The sequence below is a fragment of the Melitaea cinxia genome, chromosome 7, assembly GCF_905220565.1.
Source record: "Melitaea cinxia chromosome 7, ilMelCinx1.1, whole genome shotgun sequence".
NCBI lineage: Eukaryota > Metazoa > Arthropoda > Insecta > Lepidoptera > Nymphalidae > Melitaea > Melitaea cinxia.
In genome coordinates this window covers 4,024,249-4,041,383 of record NC_059400.1, presented here as the reverse complement: position 1 = coordinate 4,041,383, position 17,135 = coordinate 4,024,249, and the positions used below count along the sequence as shown (strand labels likewise).

General features: G+C 32.9%; 2 protein-coding genes across 2 annotated transcripts; both read left to right on the top strand.

Annotated features, from left to right (window-relative positions):
- Positions 1-1,092: 1,092 nt before the first annotated feature.
- LOC123655222 (sorting nexin-4-like) lies at positions 1,093-9,230 on the top strand. The gene is made up of 10 exons (XM_045591051.1): positions 1,093-1,248; positions 1,320-1,426; positions 1,692-1,830; positions 2,856-3,033; positions 4,098-4,236; positions 5,565-5,692; positions 5,969-6,131; positions 7,325-7,486; positions 8,065-8,179; positions 8,381-9,230. The coding sequence occupies exons 1-10, from the start codon at positions 1,171-1,173 to the stop codon at positions 8,429-8,431; spliced, it is 1,260 nt and encodes a 419-aa protein (XP_045447007.1). The 5' UTR covers positions 1,093-1,170; the 3' UTR covers positions 8,432-9,230.
- Positions 9,231-11,265: 2,035 nt separating this feature from the next.
- On the top strand, positions 11,266-15,739 carry LOC123655105. The gene is made up of 2 exons (XM_045590942.1): positions 11,266-11,442; positions 15,560-15,739. Exons 1-2 carry the CDS (start codon positions 11,266-11,268, stop codon positions 15,737-15,739), a joined length of 357 nt encoding a protein of 118 aa, XP_045446898.1.
- The last annotated feature ends 1,396 nt before the right edge of the window (positions 15,740-17,135 follow it).

The following is a 17,135-nucleotide window of genomic DNA, read 5'->3' as shown; positions in this document are numbered from 1 at the left end:
TTTTGCTTGTAAATCATCTATGTTATAAGATATTATATTTATTGATTTTAATTTGTTTTATAAATAAGTTTATGTTATGCTTGTAAATCATCTATGTTATAAGATATTATATTTATTTATTTTAATTTGTTTTGTAAATAAGTTTATGCTTGTAAATCATCTATGTTATAATTAAATATTAATTAATATCTTAATAATTAAGAATTTGTTTTGTTAACATGTTTTTATGTTTTAAATCATTTTGTTTGTTATTGTTTGATAATTAATAGTTGTTATTATTTAATTTGTTTTGTAAAAGTGTTTGTTATTGTTTGATAATTACTATTTAATTTGTTTTGTAATGGTGGATTAAGCTCCGATCCTTCTCCTACTTGAATAAAGAGGCCTAGAATGTGCTGAGAGCTGTGGGATGTATCGCAGTATGTTTACGAAAATATAAAATTTGTTTGTTAGCTGTTGTGATCGACATGCCTTCAATAATGTAACTTTTTTGTATAACAACTTTAAATTTGAAAAGACTACCGAGAGTTTTGTCCGGCTTTTTTTCCTCTCGGCCTACACTAGGAACATTAGGTTAAATAATTTGTTTTAATATTTATTTTATAAAGCCGATGACATAATAGATAGGTGATGTCTACCGAGACACTAGTGATCAGGGCAAAATAATAATTATGTTTGGAATGTTTAATTGTAACAATTACCTTCATTTTTGTTTAAAATGTAGATTTTTTTTCGCTGGTTAAGTGTAGTAGTACCAAGAAATTTAGTAGTAGTGTAGTATATACCAAGAAGTTTTAAATATACATTATATATATACAAAAAACCTTTTATTTTAAATAAAATTTATAAAATTAAGAACCCTGTGCTCAAAAAGTATCGATAATTTTATCGACTAATTTATCGACCTTTTTCCACACTATTATCGATTTCCGGTAGGATAACAGTAACAACACTATGCTTCATTATTACCAATTTAACGAAAAAAATAGAGCTCAACCACAAAGTTGGTACTTGAAGTATAGCAAAACCTTGAACCCGGAGCTCGACCGTGTCTATGGAGTGACACCTCTTTACTTATATACTCTTTGCCCTACAGTAAACACTAACACTTTCAAATTTGTTTATCGTATTTTTCTTTTGCATTAAAATTTAAAGTATTATACTGCAACAATGTCGGTTGAAAACTCGCCGAAAAATTCACTGAGTACTTGTAATAAAATTGAAACTGTGGAAGACTTAGAGAACAAAGTACATATTTGTTATAACTTTACGCCTACTTTTATATTAACATTTTCAATACAGGATTATTTAAATTCTAGGACACGTTGATAAAACATGTTGATATATCGATTGTGGAATCTGAAAAGCGCGCTAACGGCACTCTGCATGTCCGCGATCATCACACTGTTTATCTTATCGATCTCAAGTAAGACTTACTTTCATTGTTTTCTTTGTAATAACATAACTCATTTGTTTAAACTATTAATCATTCATGGCTTCGTTAATTAAGTTTCGATCACGATATTACAAATTATTAACAAATACAATTACACTGAAAAACCTCAATGAGAAGACTATTTAAAATTAGTTCTAACATTATAATTAGTAATAATAATAATAAATAAATAAATAAATATATTTTATTAAAGTAGTATGAATATATATTTAATAAAAGCAATTTGTGTTTTCAGAGTGACAGACCCTGATTACAAATTGGTACAAACCAAAATCAGTACAATATGGAGGCGTTACACAGAGTTTGAGGAAATCCATGATTATCTACTACAGGCGTGTCCTTTTGTCGTCATTCCACCTCTACCAGAGAAACGAGTATGATGATCAAGTATATAAATAAAAAATAAAACGCTGAATGTGTTGCTAAGCATTAAAATCAAGAGACTGAATTCATTCTAGTCAATTATTTTCAAAGTTTTTTAATACTTAACTGAGGTAGCACAGCACACAGCAGGAAATTTCCTGTTCAAAATATGGAGCAGCCCGACTGGGGTAGTACCTTGACCTTACAAAAGATCAAGCTAAGTGTTTAAATTTAAATAAGTAGGTAAGTAAGATGACCAGAGTTCCTACTGGAAATTCGGGATAGGGTCAGCAACGTGCTTGGGATGCTTTTGGTGTTGTAGACGTTTATAGGCCACAGTAATCGCTTACCATCAGGTGACCTGTAACCTTTTTGCCGACTTAGTTATATAAAAAAAAGTTAATTATGCAAAAAAGAAAAATATTTCAGAAAAGTATAGTTACTTATACTTCATGGATTTGATAGTTTGCTAGAGTGGATAACCTATTTCAAGCCAGCTTATTAATAATAGAAATCATATTAATATGTTAATTTAAATTGTGTTTATTCTTGGGAGTGTACAATATGGTTTATAATGTCTATACATAATAGACATGTATACAATACATGTTCTACTGTACAGTGATGTCATGTGTATTGTAATTATTACAAGTACTGCTTCAACATAATAGGTTTTTTTAACATTTTTAACATTGTGGTACACAAGATATGGTTATGGCACACATGCAATACCACAAGCATTACAAGTGCTTTGCCGACCCTATCCTTGACTTCCCCAGGAACTCAGACTACCTTACTCACCTCAGAAACACTGAACTACTTAGGAGCAGCAATATTTCGCTGTGATTAATATAAGATTGAGGTGTTTCCTCAGTCAGACTGCTCCAAATTTTTAGCTAGACAGGTCCTTTTATACCATAACTCAAAAATGTATTTTAAATAAAAATACTCACCTTTTGCCAAATTTATAAATTTTCTTCTAGCAAACTTTAAGCACACAATAAATTGAATTTAAAGTTTAATATTCTGAAAATAGGTGCTATATGCATGGCGTAAATCAGACACAACAGATCCAGAATTCATAGAGAGAAGAAGAGCAGGCCTAGAGAATTTCCTTCTACGAGTTGCCTCTCATCCACGCCTATGCTTTGACACTCAATTTATTAATTTCTTACAACGTGAACATGATTGGAAGGAATGGATTATGGACAACGGTAAGTCATGCAGAATACCACAATATTTAAAACAAACAATTTTTACCCGACATCAATAATTGTGTTTGCTAGCAAACTAAAAGAAAACCGATTTCAGTTACATCAACAAGTAATACAACGTAAGTAGACGAAAAAAATTAACAAATGCACTAGTCGTCACTACGATTTTCGAGGGTTCACCTCGATTTCTCTAGGATTCCATCATCAGATCCTGGTTTCCTTATCATGGTATCATCCTTGGGATATCTCCTTTCCAACAAAAAAGAATTATCAAAATCGGTTCATAAACTGCGGTTTTTTTTTCGTTTGCTAGCAAACACAATTATTTTTAATAGATGTGTGTTATGTTCCTCAGAACTTTTTACTGCGTGGACCGATTTCGATAATTCTTTTTTTAATCGAAATCTTGTGCTTGTCATGTGTTCCAATTTCAATTTGACCGATAACTAACAAGTGCTTTTTTGTTATATCTAATAATGTGCATTAGCTTGACTATTTTTTCGTCTACCTACGTTGTATTGTACCCCATACACTTGTACTGGGTGAAGCGGTATTGATGATTCTTGAATTAATTGTAAGCTGATGATTGTCCATTTAAATTTGATCGAGATCTGATTACTTCTTTTTCTATAATTATGTTATATTACTTGTCGATGTATTTGAAGTCAGTTTTTTTTTGTTTGCGTCCAAACACAATCATTTATTTTCAATTAAATTAAAGCTGTTAATTTTTCATAATTTTATTTCTAAGTTATATTTTAGCTGTTTGTAATGTGTAATTCCTTCCTTCTCCTACATGGAGAGGCCTATGCCCAGTAGTGGGATATTACAGACAGCACGCATTTGTATTGGCCATACAGATGTTTGCCATGGTCTAGGCGTTTGTGCGTATGTACCTATTCTGTGTATTTTCGGACCCCCGACACAGTAGTATAAACTAGTGAAAACTGTTGAGTGTGAGGCGTTAAAAGAAATTGTTTAAAACAATCTCTCAACAAAAATACACATGTTTTTATTTCATAGAAAAAAAAAAAAATAATAAAAATTAACTTTATAATTTTCAGGTTATTTGTTACAAGCGGAGAACAAGCTCAAGTCTCTATCAGTATCTATTAGACTAAAGAAACCAGATCCTGAAATTGAAAGCGTCAAGAACTATGGCAGGCAGTTAGAATCAAATTTAAGCAATTTCTTATATACAAGGTACATATCCATGCATTAAGCTTTAATTTAAAAATACTATAACATCAAATTATATTTGAGACTGTCGTTAAAAATTTAACATTACATTGGTATAGACATTTTCAATTTACATGATTATCAATGAATATATGAATAATTAAGCAGCATTATAATTATCAAATAATTCATATCATATTCTTATTTTATTTAATTTTAACTGAATTTTGTATAATGGATTTTTAATGTCAATATCGAGAATTATTAAAGGAAAAATGAAACCCGTTTATTTGTATGTACAATTATATTAAATCAGTGTCATACTAACGTTAGTTTTTATGTTGGTTACTAACACTTGTATGGATTTAAATCTGAATAAATAAATTATTATTATTATATAAATATACATACATCAGTGGCACTGTATTTCATGGAGAATTTAACTAATTTTTAATATAAAACAATTTTTTTTTTTCAAACAATAACCGCAGAGTCTCTTGCCGATTTGTCTCTTTAGAATTTTGATTCTGAATCGATGGTAGCTTTATTTTTAACCTTAATTATTTAATTAATTAAAACTAATATAATTAAAATCTGTTAAACGACGATTCAAAGGTGCTTTTGAAGCCTACTTTAATAATGAATTTTTTGATTTTGATTAATTTATTAATTAATTATTACATTGCATAATATTGAAATTTTTGAAGTGAAACTTAAATAAATTTAAACGCCCCAAAATTTTTCATTCATCTATCGCATATCGCAAGTGTTCCGCGGTATTTGTGTTGTGATCTGTGTATTAATGTAAATGTTTTTATTCACTAAAGTTTCACTTGCATGGCGGTTTCATAAAACCACATAATTTTTTTCCTAAAATTTAAAAATTTCTACAAAAATGTCTTACTTTTGTTTATTATGAATAATAATAATAATAATTATTATTTATTATTAATAATAATAATAATAATAATAATTCTTTATTTCAGGCAACAATTTGACCCATGAAACAATTTGACTTTCTTCAGTTCTTATAATCAAATACAACTAAAAAAAATAATAATAAATGTCACAATGTATACTTGAAATCATTATGTCACAGTCATAATGATTTCAAGTAACACTTATTTAATTATTGTCAACCATAAAATTAGAGTCATGTTAAGTTAGGACTTTCTTTTTTTAGGATTATTATCTTAAATGTACTTCGGTTCTAATGTTGACTCATGGTGTGAATAAATAAAACCAAAAAGATGTGTAAACCGTTCTTCCAAATGATTTGGACTCATAGCAACTTTATTATATATTTTTAATTTCATAATAATATACATGTATTTGTTGTATTGTTGTTGCAGATCAAAAATAATGGAAAAGAACTATGCACTATCTAAACTACATGCAAACTACGGCAAGCTCTTCAGTGAGTGGAGTGTTATTGAAAAGGAAATGGGCGATGGACTGCAGAAAGCTGGACATTACTTTGGTAACATTTGTCTCATTAATTAGATAATAACTTGTTCGTAATCTAAATTAATATAAAGTTGAAGAGTTTGTTTGATTATACATGTTAATCTCAAAGACTATGGTTCGAATCGAAAGATTTTTATGGGATAGCCCATTTATCGGAAAAGGCTATCATCTATAGGTATAACATCACATTATACCAATATACCAATGTGTAAAATTACAAGAAAATGTTTTATATCCTTTTTGTACATATATGTACTAGATTTCCTCTTTAAAAGCCTTGTTTTCTTAGATTCAATTGCCGATTCCATAGAATCGGTTGCAGAAGATGAAGAGCAGTTAGCTGACCAACTGAAGGAGTATTTATTTTACGCTGCAGCACTGCAGCAGGTGTGTGTGAACCACGAATCTTTTCAACGGGATCTTGAATACGCTCAAGAAGTGCTAAACAATCGGTGAGAATCTTAGGGTACCATATTTATAATACTAGATCATTTCACATAGTTATTGAGCTGGAGCATAGGTGGAAATATCTTGCTCACTCACTTATTTGGTTACTGCGTCGTCAAATCATCTTCGGGAACTTTCAGAAAAATCTATCTATCTATATTATCACTAGGGGGGCATCATTTTGATACCATGTGTACCTATTAGAATAAAAAATTTGAATCACGATGGTTAATTTTCTCAAATTTAATCAGATTTTTCATGTGTTTAAAGATAATATTCTGAACTTTTAAGTATACGTTGCACAAAAAAATATATGTGAATATATATGTGATATCATGGGGTAGGGGTTCAAAAATTGTTAAAAACATAACGTCATTAATGGACGATTATCCAATAATATACGTCCATTTATTTCATGAGTAATTGCTCCACTAATTATAAGCGACACTCCATTCATAGGTACAATGATAAAGAAAAATTTGAAAATGATAATAAAAAAAAAAAGTAAATTCCAATGACTAAGAATAAATTAAAATAACTTAAATATTACTAAAGAAGTGAAATAAATTATTTGTGGCGGCATCTATCTCGCGACATACAAATTAGAGAAAATTGACGTATCCTACATCGCGATATCAAAGTTATCCAAAGATTTAACATATATATACAAGAACCCGACACGTACTGACGCCGCGTCGGTCACAGCCATGGATTGTACCCGTTGTGCTGGCGGTTGCGGGTTCGATCCCCGCACATGACAAACATTTGTATTGGCCATACAGGTGTTTGTCGTGGTCTGGGTGTTTCTGCAGTCCTTGTGGGTCTCCCCACCGTGCCTCGGAGAGCACGTTAAGCCGTCGGTCCCTGTTATCATATACACCTGATAGCGATCGTTACTCATAGTAGGGAATATATCCGCCAACCCGCATTGGAGCAGCGTGGTGGATTAAGCTCTGATCCTTCTCCTACATGGAGAAAGAGGCCTATGCCCAACAGTGGGATATTACAGGCTGAAGCGACAAGAACCCGACAACAACCGTCGGTCAGTAGCCCAACTGACACAACACTCGTCTGGTCGGAGGATCCTCCCTTTGCGATGGCGGACGAGGAACTCGACACCCCGTTCGTCACGTTCCTTCAAACTGTTCCTCTTGCCCCCAAATATTCACTCACTCACTCACTCACTCGCTCACCCCAGGCTCGCGGAGCGCCAGCGCGCGGCGGCCGGCAAGTCGGGGCTGATGGCGCGCCTGTTCGGCACCACGGACCCCGACATCGTGCGCGACCAGAACACGCGCGCGCTCGACGCGACCATCCTCGAGGACAGGCGCCTGCTGGAGCGCCGCGCCAAGGACTTGGAGTGAGCGACCCGTTCCTATTTACTGTCATCTACACATGGTTGCCTGGTAGCGGTTTTGGCCATGTTAGCGTCTCTTGTACAAGTCTCATAAATGTCGTCCGTCGCTACCATTATTGAAGACAGGCGCTTGCTGGAGCGCCGCGCCAAGGACTTGGAGTTAGTGACCCATTCTTATTAGTTTACTGTCATCTACATATGGTTGCCTGGTAGCGGTTTTGGCCATGTTAGCGTCTTTTGTACAAGTCTCATAAATGTCGTCCGTTGCTACCATTATTGAAGACAGGCGCCTTATGGAGCGACGGGCCAAGGACTTGGAGTACTGACCTCCCGTGATCATGCTTACTGTAAAGTATCCGAATCGTCGGGCATCTGAAAAACATAATAAATCGCGATAAAATTCGAAAAATTTGTTTCATTATTATTCTAGGTCGAATTTAAATATTTCAAACAAAATTTATTTTCGTAGCAGATTTTTTCTAAATTTCCAGCTGGTTTCTTCAAATCATTTTTCTAATTAGAAATGTATGTGAAACTGACCTAGTTGATTTAACTCATCGTTTTCCTGGTTTTTTTTGCAGATTATATACCAAAATAGTAGCAGTTGAAATAGCGTATTTCCAAAAGCAGAAGGATAAAGATTTGCATGAATCACTCGTAGGATTTATAAATTTGCAAGTCAAAGCGGCAAAGAAGGTACATTGTTTTTTTTTTTTTAATATTTATATTCACCCAACAAGTAATTTCATGTGTTCGTTGCTATTTTATCTATGTTGAAATTTTTCGCTATTCAAACACAGATAAAAACAAAACTGTTTTAATTAGTTCAATAGTTTCATATTACGAAAGATTAAATAATATGATTGTTAAGAATAATTTTTCTGATTATGATTTCAGAATCTTCAAGCGTGGACTCAAATCAAAGAATGCCTTCAGAACATGCTTTAAAAATTTCACCACTCGGGCACACCAAATTACCTGCTATTTATAATATATAGTTACATAAGGGCATTACACTTTTATATCCCTTTTAATAATTAAAAAAAAGAATATTACTTTCGTTAATAAAGGGTTTAAAAATATTTACGTGACCAAAGTTGAAACTAACGTGTAATATAAAGCTACGGCAATATAGTTACAATTAAGTGACTGAAATTCCATTATTGTAGTTTTATTATTTACTGAATCGCAGATATAGCCGTAGCTTAACTGTTAATGTCTTTTCGTTGAGTCACGTGCGTGTATTCAATTTATAAGTTGGTGTGTCTTTGCCTAATGTCTTAACTTATAGGAAAAATTTATAAATATTTGCTTTACGTTTACACTATATACTATTTGTTTTTATGTAAATAATTTATTTGTGTGAAGGCGCGTTTTAAGTCTATAAAACTCTTTGGTAATAAGATGAAAACTAAAAGTAGGAAATTATAAAACCAGAATTTTTCTATAATTTTTTATCCAACTAGGCAAGGTCCACCAACGTTTTCCACTCCAATTTTCATATGGCTATTGTAGAACAGAGTATAATTGAAAGCTTTGTAAATGCAAGATGGCGCTAGTGAGGTTGGCTGTATATGGATCAACGTCATTGGTTGAAAAAACAAAATGACGTGATCATCCACCAATCAGGTTAAATTCTACACTAGCGACATCTAGTGAATATTCGTGTGTTAAACCTTAGTATACAGTGTACAGTTTAAAAAAAAATGTAAATTTTTATATCATAAAACTATTTAAATATATAAAATTTGTTTTTCTTTTCTTTTATTACCCTATAGCTTTCTATGATTGTTATGTATCGTTATGGACGAGACTCAAAAGTGTTAACTTAGGTAGGGCACAGCAGAAGTTAGCCCGACTGGGGTAGTACCTCGACCTTACAGAAGATCACAGCTAAATAATACTGTTTTCAAGCAGTATTGTGTTCCTGTCGGTGAGTAAGGTGACCAGAGCTTCTGGGGGATTGGGGATTGGGTCGGCAACGCGCTTGCGATGCTTCTGGTGTTGCAGGCGTCTATAAGCTACGGTAATCGCTTGCCATCGGGTGAGCCGTACGCTTGTTTGCCGACCTAGTGACATAAAAAAAGTGTTGTTGTTTAAGGTAATAAACATTAAAAATTAGCCTATTTTAGTTTACATTTAATACGTTTTTATTTTTAATTTTACTTTCCAGTTTCAATGCAGTTCCACTTTCTACTACATACATCATTATATTTATAGATTTTAAAAAGTCTACTTAGATTTTTCGAATTTGCAGTGCCTTTTTATTTCAATTACTAATTCGCACCCGTAGGTTACCTTGAAAAAATATTACATTTATAACCTTTGTCTGAAAGTTTGTCAGCTGTTGTCGTAGATAGTCGCGTCCCACGGTATTAATTATTTTATTCATACGCCTCCGTAATTATTTGTCGATACCATGGCGGTACTAAAAACCTTTGTTGTTTGGTAGTTGTAATTCGACTTTATGTAAATAGTTTGTCACTTATAATTATGTATGATTATGGTAGAATGAATTCTGGTAAACATTAGTTCGACATTTACTATAACACAAACTAAGCGAAGTAACGACGTGAATTCATTGCATCGCCTTGAATAACGTAAAATTTTGGCATTACTTGCATCGATCAAGTATGTTTACAAATGTTTCAAAAATTTTGGGAAGTTTCCTTAAGATTTACTTTATGTCAAGCACGAGATAAGTTTATAAGAAGAGGCCTAAACAATGTTTTTTTTTTTTTAATCTAATATATAAAATTCTCGTGTCGCGGTGTTTGTAGTTAAAGTCCTCCGAAACGGCTTGACCGATTCTCATGAAATTTTGTGTGCATATTGGGTAGGTCTGAGAATCGAACAACATCTATTTTTCATTCACCTAAATGTTAAGGGTAGTCCACCCCTAAATTTTATTTTTTTTTTGTTTTTTTTTTTATGATTTGGCGTTGAAAAAAGACATAAAACCCTAAATTTTCTCCCTTCTACCACCAACACCTATTTTTAAATAGCGTTTAGCGGCAAGACAACGTTTGCCGAGCAGCTAGTATCATATAGATAAGATTCTCAATAGTACCTGTAGGTAGTAGAAGGTAAATTACCTACCTAATAATATTAATTTTAGCAACCAATATGGTTTACCTAATTGTCGTTTTATTTGGAGTTACCGTTCTCTTATGTCCACAGTTTGTTAATAGTTCGAAAACATGACATTCAAATAATGACGATATTTTATTATGTAATTAACTAGACGATGCCCGGGACTTCATCCGTGTGGTATTTATTATACCTTCAATTAAAATTTTATGGATCGCAATACCTTATAATGCTTTTTTAAAGACGATATTCAACGTAAACTGATTCGAAATATGGACATCAACATCTAAATTATTTCTATTTTACTTCTTACACCCCCCTGACTCATTAGAGAACTCCATTAGAGATAAAATAATATGCTTAAATAAATTACTAATACGTATTAATATACTTAAATGAAAAGCTTCTCTAAATATAGGTAATTTTGAAAAATAAAAATTATTTCAAAAGCTCGTTTAGGTTTGACCACCCCTGACGCATTAATAATTCGTTTACGGTGTTGTTCACAAATCGATACAAAATTGACCACTACCACTACGAGCTACCCATATTAGAACACGTATGTTGCATTGTCTGTTTCATATAGTTATATCTTAACATTTGTGAAGACAAAAAATCGCATATATAAATGAACAAATAATATAAAATATATATAAAATATTAAACAATCTTACATTAAATAAAAATCAAAAATGAAACATCAACAAGTAAGCGTGGATTACTGGACAATGTTGCAAACCATGTTCACATACGGTGTATTGTCTGCGCTGTGCTGGATAATGTTGCGACTTTTCCACGCAGTGTTCACGTTGCCACGAAGACTGCGATCACAACAGGAAAACATACAGAATACTCTACAAGATCTTCAGGTAAGAACAGGATTTCAAAAGCTATCACACAAATTCTTATTATACTATTACGATGTCATCGTAATGTTTATATTGCAAGCCTTTGTTATAACAAGTTAAAAAATTAAAATCAATATACCCAAGTATTTTTTTAAACATCGATTAATCATTTTTTTTAAAGGGATGCCTAAAGTCTGTCGTCAATAATAAAAGTTAATGAATCAACCAATAGGATCCCAAGAGAAGCCCATACCAATTTTAATGGAACTAGGGCACAGCAGGATATTTTCAACTCAAAATACGGAGCAGCCCGACTGGGGTATTACCTCCACCTTACATAAAATCACAGCTAAATAATACTGCTTTCAAGCAGTGTTGAGTTCCTGTGGCGAGTAAGGTGACCAGTGCTCGTAGGGGAAATTCGGAATAGGTCAACAACGCACTTGGGATGCTTTGGTGTTATCGACGTCTATAATCTACGGTAATCGCTTAACATTAGGTGAGCCTTACAGCCTTCAAATAAGCGTAGGCGCAAAAATTGTTCTATATACTATGATAACATACTATCACACATACCTAATCGTATTATTATTGCCATATACTTATACTCAATTAAAATATTAAGAAAGAACTACAGTAATATTGTCTGATCAATATGGGTATCTACATTTATACTACATAGCAATTAACTGAAATGGCTATGAAATAGTGAAAACTATGAATAAGTTAGGTACTAACCGTACTTTTAATCGAAATTAAAACGTTCGGCTAAAATGAAAACGAAGACTAATCAAAAGCAAAGTACTAACTTGTAGATACCACAACTTAATAATGTACATATATTTGGTAGTAAATAAAGACAATTTATAAAAACGTGAGAAGAGAACTAATATGAAGAAAAAGTGCAGTTTTAAACGATCTTTGACCACGATAGATTAAGAAATGTCGTGATACTTTTGTCGTATCTTGAGGAAGGGCACAGCAGAAAATATCGTGCTCAAAATCTTAATAACAACCTTAACCTCTTAAACCCAACCTTAACCGCACAGAATATCGAAAATAAACACAACTTTTTTCAAATAGATTAATGTCCCTGTCGCGAGGAATAGCAAAGTTGAAAACGTCATAAAAACAAACTCTCTGCATCATACCTCACATTTAAGTATACATACATGTCGGTATAATTATCTAAGTGATGTCAAGCAGACTTCATGATATAGTTGTAATAGTTATTGCTCCAGTCGCGAAATCCTTAGCTGGATGTTTTATAGTCTTACCGACCTCAATAAATAAGCGATCTGTCGAAACGCTTAAATCGAAATGGCAACTCTTAAAATTTAATTGTAAATCAAAGATTTATTGTATAAAATTAATAAGTTAATTAAATTTCAAAAGTCCTGAATACTTTTAATGGAATTCAATAGAATATTTAATATTATAAAGCTTTCAATTGAATCTATCTTCGTTAAACTGACTGGAGTCTGCGGGGACTCCGTCGCCGAGTCGGCAGTTTTCTTCATTTACCCTCATGACATTCACATAGTTTTATCTTCAATATAATGGTAGGTATAGTTATCGGCAGGGATATTGAGCGATCAACCTGAAGCGAATTTTGGGTCTGTTTGGTGGTAGAAGGAGGATACAGGGGCGAGGACGTCGATATTATTATATTGTCAGCTGGACTTTGCTTTAAAACTGTCACTCTTGCGCCTTTTTGATTCGTTGCTTTCCCGTTGGTCTACTACTACTCATCATCATCATTATTCCAGCCTTATTAACTCATGTGTGTTGCCCATAGTCATCACGCTGGGCAGGCGGGTTGGTGACCGCAGGGCTGGCTTTGTCGCACCGAAGACGCTGCTGCCCGTCTTCCTACTACTACTAGTAGCACTAAAAGTGGTACTAATTAGTATATTACTTTTATTGCAAGTGCTTCCACGAATTCGGATAGCATTCGCAGTTACATTGATGTACATAAAGACATTTAATGGATAGTAACATATACCTACATACTTTATACTTTTTTTAATTCTGAACAAAATTATTGTCCACGACTTTGCTCCACTGTATTGACGGATAATTTCCTTATCATGTATAACAATTGCTATCAGGCGTCTAATAGTGAAGTGATAACAATCGGGATCGATGGCTTTAAGTATTCTCGGTACATTGTACACTTAATAATAACGCATAAAGTAAATATCTACTAGCCTGAAAACTAACTGTTCGCGGCGTTTTTACTTTTATTAAGTTTACACATTACCATTACTGATTTCTATTGAGTGAACTGTTGAGACCTGAAACAAAATAAATTGTTTATGGACTTAATAGTTTACTAGATATACAAGATTTTATAAAATAATCCATTTCTCGAGTAGAAATTTTTTCGTGTTCCTTAGAAAGACCGGACCGGGCATGTCTGATCTGACCGGATAAGGTATGTAAAGCAGAAGATTTGTCTGGACCTGATAAGGGTGAGATGAGATTTCCTGAACGGGTCCAGATTAGAAAATCTCATCTCATCCTGATCAGCCGATTCGGTCCGGTCCTTTTAAAAAGGCTGCCCTTTTTTCTAGTCGGGTTGTTGATAGAAACACTCTTAAATATGACTAGTTTTTGTGGCTATGCCACACAATGGAACATTTTTACAAATTCTGTTTTCTCCAAAAAGTAACTACGTAATCACTTAGACTAATGAAATATTAATACTTAGCAATACCTGAGTATTATTTTTATTTATTTATTATTTTCATTATAATACGTTACTAGCAGCGCGTGTCCTTACTGATTTGAGTTTATTATGTACTTTATCGAGATAAGAAAAATGCACCGTAACCAAACTACAGATACATATTCATCTACAGATAATTTTATATTCCGCAGATATGATAAAATATAAAGCTAAATTATGATTTAAGTAAAAACTAGAGTATGATAAAAGTTAAAAATAAAATACTTTTAAAACAAAATAGAAATAAAGCGCTTTAACAATATGAGTATTGTAGTTTTATACAAAAAAACCTAATAACGATTAGCGGTTTTTCCGCTTAAGTCCCTATATCGTGGGTGGGTTTGAGGAAATAGAAGCCTCTATGTTGATCTAAATTTCCAACTATCGAAAGACATCATTTCATCATCTTAAAAAAATTTAAAGTTAAATTATATTAGATACTAGCTGTGTCCGCGACTTCATCCGCGTGGAATTTAACAAAAAAGTTATTATGCAGTTCGCAGAGTTATAAAATAAATAAATTTCTAATATAAAAGTAGCTTCAGTTACTCCTTACTATATCTTCTAGCGAAAGTCCCGTCATAATCGGTCCAGCTTTTTCAGAGATTAGCCGGAACAAACAGACAGGCAAAAACTGTCAAAATGATTTTGTTTTTGGTATATGTACCGTGTATACATCCATATGCATTTATTAAAAATCGGTTATATTAATATTACAAGGAAACACTCAAATTTTATTTATTACTATAGATCAGAAAATATTTGGAAACCAATTTTTAACTTCGTTTTATTTTTTTAATTGCAGTTCATTCAGAATCTATGCCAATTAACATCATCTTCCCATCTAGCTTCCATTGACTTGATTGAGTTAAATTTTCATTAATCCCATAACGACATAATATGACGACGCGTTAGCGCAGCGGCAATGGCAATGGCTGTAGCGCTGGCGGTCGCGGGTTCGATTCCTGCTCACGACCGACATTTGTATCGACCATATAGATATTAGTCATGGTCTGGGCGTTGTGTTTATGTATTGTATGTGTTTCCGGATCCCCAACACAGGAGAAAATCCGACTGGGGGATCCGTTGAGTGTGAAGCGTTTATTAATTCTTATTATTATTAATTCTTATAACAGAAGGATAATGGATAGCTTTATTTAATTAATAAGAACACAGCTGGAAGTCAGTTGTTTTTAATTCATCTCCTGTGCAATTAAATGTCGTTAAGAAATATGCAGGTTTTAAATTTGAGGCTTGTACCTGCAGCTGTCGATACGCATTAGAACATTTGAGGTGTTATTCTTTCTACAATAGAAAAAGATTGTCTTACAAGTAGAACTCCAGTGATCTATTTTAGTTATTTGAAATACGGTTTAAAAATATTTTTACATATGTATGTACTTACAGAAGCGGTTTCCTGACCTAAATATAACTGAAGAAGATTTGCAAAACGCTGAAAAAGAGTTGGATGACTTCATAAAAGAAGGAGACGAAGCAGAAATAGAAGCGGAGAAGAGTAAATCTATTGAAAATGTAGACGAAGGAGAAGACGATCATACAGCAGAGGGCACAAAAAAAGACAACTAATAAGTCTTATACATATTTTCAAAAAAAAAATATAGGACAATTAGGTCATTGTTTTAGATAGAAGGGATCATCCATTAATCACGCGAGGCTGAGGTTCGGAAAAACATCACGAAATACCACATTCCTTAGTTAGTTCTCTGCCTAAATGTTGCCTGGAAGACATAGCTGTATTAGCGATAAGACCGCCTGTTTGTAATACTTAAAACCTTGTGTTGGTGTGCGAAAGTGTAAATAAATAAATAAAGACCAGAAGTGAGATATCGTGAGTGATATAGTGAGATATCACATGTATTTATTTATCGTTGAATGCGCGATTTCTAAAACAAACAAACACCTGCCACCTTGATACCTATTTAGAAATTTGTACCACGATTTTTAATTTTTCGACGTTTATTTGGATTAAAGGTACCCAAATGTATTTAAACAAAATATTCTGAAAATCCCAATTTACCGTTTTTATTTTTTTATGTCCGAAAAAAATACACGTGATTTTTAGGTATGGGGTAGTCTAAACCCCACCAAACATCAGCAAGGGGTCAAAAGGTTACTAATAACATAACGTGATTAATGGACGACCCTAAAAGTAAATTAATTATTACTATTGGATATATTATATCTGCCTATGCATTTAATATTTCACTGTATAATTTTTTTGACGAAAAAAGTACACACATTTCATAACATATTTTTATTTATAAGAAAATCAACACGAAAAAAAATCTCTGTAAAATATAATATTATTTAACAACCTATAGACTATAACTATTTAAAAATCCTATTTGTAAAAAAAATCATGATTGGCTTGATATCTCAACTTAGGAGCTTTATATTTAGTACAATCACTTACGCATAGATGGCGTTAAAATAAACTCATTAAAGCTCGCCGGACTGGGTCGGAGGCGTGGCCAAAGCTAGCGAGCTTTCACCCCGACTTTAATTTTATTGATCGCACAATTCACAGTACAAGTGTAAATACTTTTACAAGCCGATTTCGGCATTTTATTATTATTATATATATCATATACAGTTCGTCGTTCACTGTACCACGATAAATAGATAACAGTTATCTAGTTGAGAACATGAATAAACAATCAGTTGTTGAAACGTATTGTCATATGTCGGACGCGTTAATTACAATGTTAAGTGATTGTAAATGAATGGATAGAGTGAGTGAATCATAAAAGTATCAAGATGACCAGATCGAGCTACAGGCCCCTGGTTCCGAGGTCTTCGAATAATTCCTTAGAGAACCGCGAAATTGGGTGAGTAATGTCACATTCTGATAACGATCCCCATTCTATTAATAAGTCTGGAATAATACAGCGGTTGTTATCATAGTTACGTATCTATAAATGGTGCATTTAAGTTTTTGTTATCAAAGTCGATTGCAGAGTTC